Source organism: Gouania willdenowi, unplaced genomic scaffold (genome assembly GCF_900634775.1).
Source record: "Gouania willdenowi unplaced genomic scaffold, fGouWil2.1 scaffold_188_arrow_ctg1, whole genome shotgun sequence".
Classification (NCBI taxonomy): Eukaryota; Metazoa; Chordata; class Actinopteri; order Blenniiformes; family Gobiesocidae; genus Gouania; species Gouania willdenowi.
The window spans coordinates 342,140-351,574 of NW_021144938.1; the positions used below are offsets into that span (position 1 = coordinate 342,140).

The 9,435-nt window shown below is 39.8% G+C and overlaps 1 protein-coding gene across 1 annotated transcript; it reads right to left on the reverse strand.

Annotated features, from left to right (window-relative positions):
• Positions 1-1,284: 1,284 nt before the first annotated feature.
• Positions 1,285-3,773, reverse strand: LOC114458794 (tubulin alpha chain-like). The gene is made up of 4 exons (XM_028441177.1): positions 3,684-3,773; positions 3,315-3,537; positions 2,365-2,513; positions 1,285-2,281 (listed from the first exon to the last, which is right to left on the reverse strand). Exons 1-4 carry the CDS (start codon positions 3,684-3,686, stop codon positions 1,304-1,306), a joined length of 1,353 nt encoding a protein of 450 aa, XP_028296978.1. The 5' UTR covers positions 3,687-3,773; the 3' UTR covers positions 1,285-1,303.
• Between the last annotated feature and the right edge of the window lie 5,662 nt (positions 3,774-9,435).

Below are 9,435 nucleotides of genomic sequence, written 5' to 3' on the forward strand. Positions count from 1 at the left end.
TATCAGGAGTTAAATGAAAACATTCTACAAACAACAACAAAAATATTTGGTGTTTCTGTATGTGAGACCATATAACAGTTTAAATGTACGTCTAAAGGAAGGTACAAACATGTTTCAGTTAAAAAAGAGCTTTAAAAACTTCATATTTACAATGTAATGAAATAAATATGTTTAAATATCACTGTTCGTTAAACATTTTTTTTTTCCGTTTATTTCAGGTATGGGTCAGCCCGAGGGTTGGGTTGCAGGCTGGGCCGAGCCCGAGGGTTGGGTCGCAGGCTGGGCCGAACCCGAGGGTTGGGTCGCAGGCTGGGCCGAACCCGAGGGTTGGGTCGCTGGCTGGGCCAAGCCCGAGGGTTCCCCACTTCGGAGGGATGTAGGAGAGGGAGATCAGATCAGTGAAGGCTTCTCTAAGAGTCATCTTGAAAGAGCAAGTTGTCCCGGAGCCAGTCCTACGCACCCTGTTCACCGAAGTAGATGGCATCCTGAATGCCAAGCCACTTGGGTACGTCTCGGCAGACATAGCAGATCCTGATCCCGTGACACCAAGCATGCTACTCATGGGTCGCAGAGATTCTTCTCTTCCACAAGCCCTCTACGACAACGAAGACCTGTTGGGGAGGCGCCGATGGAGACACAGTCAGGTGCTTGCCGATAACTTCTGGTCTTCCTTCACTCGCCAATACCTTCCGGGCCTACAAGATCGTCAGAAGTGGACGACTGAGGCGAAGGGGCTCTGTGTTGGACAGGTGGTCCTCATCATTGACCCACGGTTCCCAAGAGCATCCTGGCCAGTGGGTATTGTGACTGAGACTTTTCCTGCTCCAGATGGTCGGGTACATACAGCTTCTATTAAGGTGCAATCAAAGATTTACACCCGTCCGGTCGTTCGGTTGATCCCTCTTCCTCAGTTGGCTGAGGAAGAAGATAGTACTCCAGGCAGTCTTCCCGGGGATGGACAATTATCCTGACTGACAATTGGGGGCGGCTGTGTTGGGAAGACTGGGGGGAACTAATGTTTGTTCCGTGTTTCTACACGTGCCTCTTTCAGTGTTGCACATTGTTCCATGTCCTGTTCTGACAGAGCTACCATGTGTGCATCATCTGTTCTGAAGTAAATTTACTGTTTAAATGTTCTTAATTTATTAATATATATATATATATATATATATATATATATATATATATATATATATATTTATTTATATATTATTATTAGTTTTAATTCATCACTGCAGCGCAAACAGTTGGTGGAACAATGACTGATGACAAACTTTTGGGGTGTGCAGTTACATCAAGCCCTTTAATATTCTTCTCCTTCCTCTCCCTCATCTTCCACACTATCAGCGCCAACTTCTTCATAATCTTTCTCCAGGGCAGCCATGTCCTCTCTGGCCTCTGAGAATTCTCCCTCCTCCATTCCCTCTCCAACATACCAGTGGACAAAGGCTCTCTTGGCGTACATGAGGTCAAACTTGTGGTTTAGTCTGGCCCAGGCCTCAGAGATGGCAGTGGTGTTGCTCAGCATGCAAACGGCCCTCTGCACTTTGGCCAGGTCTCCTCCAGGAACCACAGAGGGAGGCTGGTAGTTGATGCCCACCTTGAAGCCAGTGGGGCACCAGTCGACAAACTGGATGGAGCGTTTGGTCTTAATGGCTGCAATGGCAGCGTTGACGTCTTTTGGCGCCACATCACCTCGATACAGCAGACAGCAGGCCATGTATTTACCATGGCGAGGATCACACTTCACCATCTGATTGGCTGGCTCGAAGCAGGCGTTTGTGATTTCAGACACAGACAGCTGCTCATGGTAGGCTTTCTCAGCAGAGATGACCGGGGCATAGGTGGCCATTGGGAAGTGGATACGAGGGTAAGGCACCAAGTTGGTCTGAAACTCTGTCAGATCAACATTCAGAGCTCCATCAAAACGAAGAGAAGATGTGATTGATGAGACGGTCTGGCTCATGAGACGGTTAAGATTAGGGTATGAAGGGTGCTCAATATCAAGGTTCCTCTGGCAGATGTCGTAGATGGCCTCGTTGTCCACCATGAAGGCACAGTCTGAGTGCTCCAAGGTGGTGTGGGTGGTCAGGATGGAGTTGTAAGGCTCAACTACAGCAGTGGAAATCTGGGGTGATGGGTAGACAGCAAACTCAAGCTTGGCCTTTTTACCATAGTCAACAGAGAGCCTCTCCATCAGCAAGGAGGTGAAACCAGAGCCAGTGCCTCCACCAAAGGAGTGGTAGATGAGAAATCCCTGCAGGCCAGTGCACTGATCCGCCTGTAAAAAAAAAAGCAATAAAATCCTTATTAGTTTTAAGATTAGGTTTTATTTCCTGCAACTTTCATTTCTTTTAGCTGTACCATTTTACGAGTCCTATCCATAACAAGTTCTATGATCTCTTTCCCAATGGTGTAGTGTCCTCGGGCATAGTTGTTGGCAGCATCCTCTTTTCCTGTGATAAGGTGATCTGGATGAAACAGCTGACGGTACGTTCCTGTTCGCACTTCATCTATAGAGAAAATCAAAGCAGTAAAGTTATGTAGTTTCAAAATAATCTAATGAAATACACAATTCAGAATAATCTTCAATCCATAGACGTTTTTTTTTTTAAAAAAAAACATGACTTATTTAATTGGTGCAGTTTTCCTGATGTTTAGTCACAGGCCCAGGGCGCCATCTGCTGGAAGGGGGCCAAATAGCACCACATTTCTTTTTTTTTTAAATGATAATTTAAAAAGGTTTAATGAACGTGAAACACACCCTTTACAATCACTGTACATGTTTTCTACTAATTGAATATTAATACTAAAAACCTGTAACTTTATATGTTAATCTTCTGCTCATATTTCTATTTATTTTATTCTAATTCTTGTTCTATTCTATATACAGTAATTATATTATGTTGTTTGCACATTGTGTTCTTTGATTTGATTAGTCAGTAACACAAAACCTAAAATCAAACAGGAAAGTAACTGAAACTGTATATACTGTATTTTAACTTTTGATTGCACTGTTTTACATTGTTTTTGGATTTTTGCACCATTGTTGTTATTGTTTCTTGAGACATTTGCACTATACCTGTAAGTGTTATGTTGTATTATTGTAATTTTAAATTTTAAAATAGGTTGTATATTTTTTCAATGGGTTTGTTGTATCACAGAATTGCATTGTTTTGTCTTGATATTTAAAAGAAATGATAATGTGTTCACAGTGATTCCAGTATAAAGAAGTATTCTGTGTATAGTTATAAGTTTGTTAGTCATAGTTCTGATATAATCATATAATAATGAGTAATGATATGATTACAAACCGATGACAGTAGGCTCCAGGTCTACATAAAGCGCTCTGGGGACACGTTTCCCTGTCCCAGTTTCACTGAAGAAGGTGTTGAAGGAGTCGTCTCCTCCTCCAGATTCCTGGTTAGAAAGCACCTGTCCGTTTGGCTGAATCCCATGCTCCAGACAGAAAAGTTCCCAGCAGGAATTACCGATCTGGACTCCAGCTTGGCCCACATGAATAGAAATAATCTCACGCTGCAGAGAGAAAACAATATATCAGGATCCTGGCACCACTTAATCATGACATCAGTTGGTCATATGCTAATTTGTTTATTGCAAAATCTAATCATTTGTTCAATTATGAATATAAAGCAGATGAAGACAATGAAATCCTGTCTTACCATTGTTTATCTTTCTTTTTAAATGCTCAGGCTTTGGAGAGAAGTTGTAGTGTCAGAGAGAACTTTCACTCTGCGTTTCGACACCGTGTACTGTGAACTACACGCACTACGTCTGACGTCATAACCAGTACGTCATTGCGTTCCAATAATGTACACATTACACGCAATTACGTACTGGTTATTACACACAGTACATACAAATAAAACTTAGAGAAGAGAGGAAAACAAAAAAAAGAATTAAATGAAAATAATAACAAGTTAAAAAAAGTTAAGTCTGTAGAGCATTCATCATCATACCTTTAAAGATGTATGCTCTACAGACTTAACTGTATAACAATATAAAACAACAATCGAGCCTTAAAAGTTGATTTATTTAAATGATCATCTCCTCCTTTATATTATCCACAGGTTTTTATCCAGAGAACTTTACTGATGAACTTTATCCAGAGAACTTTACTGATGTCAGTAAATGTTTTAATGCAGATCAACCTCTCAGTGACTTTCACTTAATGATCTACATCTACAATGTTAGAAAGAAAACTACCATTTGCACAAAAAAAAAAGTCGTAAAGCAACACAACATTAGTAATTATGTGAACACGTCTGTGGTGTGTGATGTTACTCATGTGTTTCAGAGAAAAGTGTTAAGGTTCATTAAAGTGTTAAGAAACGGTGTTCAGGTGGGCGGAGCCAGGTAGAAACCCAGGATTTCTTTGATAAAACCTGCCAGCGACCAGGTTTAGTTCACGGACAATGTTGCCATGGTAATGTAACCCAGGTTAACAGTGTTTATCAAAGTGAAAGCATGTTATAAACAACAGTAATAAAAAAGAAATAAATAAATGTGAAAAGAGTTATTAAATAGGTAAATATGATTAAATATTTTAAAACGTTTTTCATATTTTATTTATTTATAAGAATTTGTTAAAAGTTTAAAACTGTGAATTTGTGGGTTCATTGTTCAATCTACTTTAATAATAATTTTTTAAAAAAGTGTATCTTCCTATTTAGCAGGCAGCTGCGTAACCCATGTGATTAGCATCAGCCAACCGGATTGTTTCCCTGAAATGTACCTGCTAAGCGAGGGAGACATGCACGGAGCTGCTGCAAAGAAATAGGACAAAAGGAGACCAGGCAGAAACATACACGGAGCTTCTGCAGAATAGAGAGCAGTGAGAACACATACAGGTGGTGCTGCTGCAGGGAAGGAAGAAAGGAGAGCAGAAAACTAGTCTAAAAGTTGTTGGATAAGTATTTTTGCTTTCCAACCTGTTCCAGTGCGGAGATTGGTACCGTGATAAACGGGACTTGGTGAGTGAGAGAAATGTATTTTTCTTTTTATTTCATGTAAATGCAAAGCTATGGTAGCGTATTCATGTTGTTTTTGGTAAAATGTGAAGGTGTAAAGTGCATTTAAAAGCTAAATGAAGGCACAAACTCTGTTCGCTGTTCCGTCTTTCTGCTCGTGTCCGTCATTACGTGATGGCGGTGCTGCTTCAAAAAGCAACATTTACGGACAGAAATGCACATTATCGTTGTTTTAGAGCTACCCAGTGTTTTTATTTTATGTATTCATACCCATTTTATGTTGTGTATGATAGGCAATTTAGTGTGGGTTGAAAAATATCCAGCTAAAGTGAACTTTGAAGACGACGTGTTTGAAACAAGATGGCGAGCCGCTCTCGAACCAGCCTTCGAACCACGTGGACCTTCTGAGCTGTGCATCTGCCTCAAGTGCTACGCCCTCTGCTGATTGGTGCATGGTTTTCATCTGAACTGGTAGGATTCACCCATACTTCTGCAACACTGCAGAGGATAAAGACTGAACTGAACTGCTAAGTCAGAGTGAAGGGAGAAGAGACGATTTTCTGTGAAATACAGATTTGATTCAGCCTTTTACTGAATTCTTTTTATTTCTATTTTTTGTATTTTTATTTTCTAATGATTGTAAAAGGGTATTTTACAATGGTGTTTGTTGTCAACAAACTGTCCAACTTAAAAGGTACCCAAATGTGATTCAAACTAGTTAGCTTATGGTACCTTGAACCACTTGAATAAAACTAACTTGAATAGAAAATTAACTAAAAGGTTGCAACCAGTAAAACTAAAAATAGATCTGAAACTGAATAAACGCAGAAGAAAATAAAGGGTTTAACAAAAAGGGATTCACACAAAATTGTGAGTTTGCTATTGTATGTTTTATGTTGTCATTGTTGTATGTCCTTATTCTTTTTTTTTTTTTTTTTCCTAATACAAGCCGGCTATTTAAACTTATCCTCTGGTCTGTGGTCTTTTACTTACATTTCTGTAGTGTTAAGCTGTGAATTTCTCCAGCAGTCGTACCTTACCAAATTCTTCTGGTCCATTCTTGTGTGATACACTATTAGATGGTATTACCCTGTAATTACCCCACTAGGGAATTAGCGAGCCTGCCAGGAGTTATTCTACGGCTTTTCACGTGTTGTAAGTTGCAACTGAAACCGTCTATTTTGACCCAGACCCCAAAATAGTGAAAAAAACCGGCAAAAACATGGACATAGTCAACACTGAGAACATAAAAATCCCAAACTCAGTCATCATTAGTAAGTTTACTGATGATGCTCTTGATGCTGAGTTAACTGACTTTTTGACAAAGTACGGGCGTATACTGAGAACCTTAAAAATTGATAATCTGCAGTCTCCATACCACAAACATGCTATTGTGGAGTACGAGAGTGGAGCTGCCCTGGAAGCACTTGAACCTTTGCTTCCTCATACGCTTCGAAGTCAAAATGAAACATGCCAGATCAGAGCCCTGTCCACTGAGTACATGGAAACAGTCACTAGTAGCGCCACCAACAGTTTCTTCAACAAACTGCAAGAAATAGCCAGACTGACAGGACAGTCATTTGAAGCAGTTTTAAATGAGCACATTGCAAATTGCAGTCAGTCGATAACAAATGAAACTGAAACCGAACCAGCTGAGACACCAAGCATCAATTTTCCACTTGTCACAAATGGAACCCAAAGTGAAACTGAACAAACGAGTCCACTCAACTTGAATGCTAATCCGACCGAACCAGCCAAGCCAACACCACTTGCTCAATCGACAAACTTTTCTCAGAGTTTCATAACTCCCCCAGAAGTGCAAAAAGTAGTTGTTGAGCACATAGTCAGAAGTGAAGCCCATCTGTCCAAAGAGAACCTTTCTAGCTAGCAGAGTGCACAATGAAATTACATGCTTTTCATTCCTATTGCAAACCCAGTCATGTTCTGTAACACCAAACAGCACCGTGAGGGGGTTACACGGGACATTTCTGCCCAAAGAGTTTTTCAGAAAATCAAATACAGAGTCCCAAAACACCTGAAGTTTTTGACACTGCAAAAAAACATGTGACAATGTCCCTCGATCACTTGAACATTTAGCACATAAGTCTGATACGTTACTATAAATTTTGTTCAGCTTGGAAGGAGAGAGATGCAGTCTATGTACGACCCTAAACTGAATAAGAACGTGCCTTGCATTAATTGAGCTGTTATAAATATTCTTGATGCAGTCCTGCCACCTTTCCTCTGTAATTTCAATACCTAATTCCTCTTGCCATTGGTCCCTGAAAAGGTTAGATGAAGGACTACTCACACCTAGCAGAACCTTGTAGTATGTAGATATAGCTCCTTTGGTATAAGATTTTACAGCTAATACACTATATAAAGCTGAATGTTGAGGCGCAACCTCACACAGGGGGTTGCTAGTTCTAAGGAAGTGACGCAGCTGTAGAAAGCGAAAAAGGTGGGAATTTGGTACGTCGTGTTTTGTTCTGAGTTGTTCAAAGGATGCTAAATAACATCAATATAGAGGTCTTTAATAGCCAAAATGCCCCTCTCTCGCCACCTAACAAAGGAAGCATCATCCAAACCAGGGCAAAAAGCATGATTATCACATATTGGAGTGTCTAGGTACATTTTGGGTGCCTTTGTCAACAGCAGGAATTGATTCCAAACTTTCAAAGAGTTTTGAATGATTGGGTTCTTCTTATACACAGTATTCTTAATTTTTGTTGGGTTATTCAGCAAAGCAGGAAGACAAGACAAATGTTCTTTCAGTAACCATGAAGGCTGCTCCGTCAAGTCTATTCCTGGGGTACAGCCACGCCAGAATGAAAAAATATTTAGATGGGCAGCTAAATAATATAATTTGAAATTTGGTAGACTGAGACCACCATTCATTTTGTCTTTGAAGAGATGCTTTTTAGAAATCCTAGGAACTTTACCTGCCCAAATAAAAGACGATATAATGGAGTCTAACTTCTTAAAGTATAATTGAGGTATACATATTGGGATTGACTGAAATATATATAAGAATCTCGGTAGCACAACCATTTTGATGGCATTTATCCGACCTACCATCGAAATAGGCAATGTCTTCCAAAATTCTATATTTTTCTCAAGCTGAGTAACTTTTTATTCCCAATTTATTTTAAGTAATTGTGAAATTTTACGTGTAATTATAATCCCAAGGCATTCAAATTTTTTGGAGGCTAACCTAAACGGGGTTTTATTCAGAAAGTCCAAGTCCACATCTTGTGATAATGGCATAAGCTCGCTTTTTGTCCAGTTTATCTTATATCCTGAAAACAATCCAAACTCGTCAATTAGTTTTAGCAAGGGACCGATAGATTTTTTTGGCTTTGAAATAATTAGGACGACATCGTCGGCATATGCAGAAAATTTATGGTGAATGCCCTCGTGTGTTATTGGCAGTATTTCCTGACTCAATCGTATACGGGCTGCCAGAGGTTCTAAAGCTAAAGCAAAAATAAAGGGTGAAATGGGATCACCCTGGCGTGTGCCCCTGTGGAGTCGAAAAGTTTCGGATATATTAGTTATGACAGATGAGGTTGGTTCCCTATATAAAATTCTAATCCACTTATTAAAGGTGTCACCAAATCCAAATCGAGAGAGGACAGAAAACATATATGGCCACTCCACTTGATCGAATGCCTTCTCAGCGTCCAAAGCCATTATCACAGAATCATCAGAGTTCCTATTTGAACTATAAATCAAATTACACAGTCGACGCGTGTTGAAGTAGATGTGTCTTTTAGGAATAAACCCTGTTTGGTCAGGGTGTACAAGTTTTGTGATGTGTTCTTTGAGGCGGTTTGACAATATTTTAGGTAAAATTTTTGTTTCTACAGCAAGAAGCGAGATTGGTCGATAAGATGAGACAGACAGCGGATCTCTGTCCTTTTTAAGAATTAAGGAGATAACTCCATGATATAATGAAAGTGGTAGCAATGATTAAACATACGGAGGAGGAGACAAGCCAGAAGCGAACTGTAGACTTTATAAAACTCCGCTCCAAAGCCATCCGGCCCAGGCGCTTTGTTATTTGGAAGTTGGCTAATAACTTTATCTCCTCTAATGTGAAGTCAGCTTCCAAATCAGCTACTGCCTCATCAAGACGTGGAAGATTGCATCCTTCAAGAAAGTTGTCAATTACAGATTGATCAGATGAACTCTGTGAACTGTATAGATCCTGGTAAAAGTCCTTAAAGCCTGTATTTATCTCCTGTGGGTTTACCACAGTCTGCCCATTTTTGTTATTTATTGATAAGATAGATTGAGATGCCTGTATCTTCCTAAGTGTACGGGCGAGCAACCTATGGGGCTTATCGCCCAACTCAAAGATCTTGTTTACACTGAGCAATTTGACGACAGACTTCTTTGTTAAGTAATAAATTGTAATCCAATTTTAATTTAGTAATTTTAC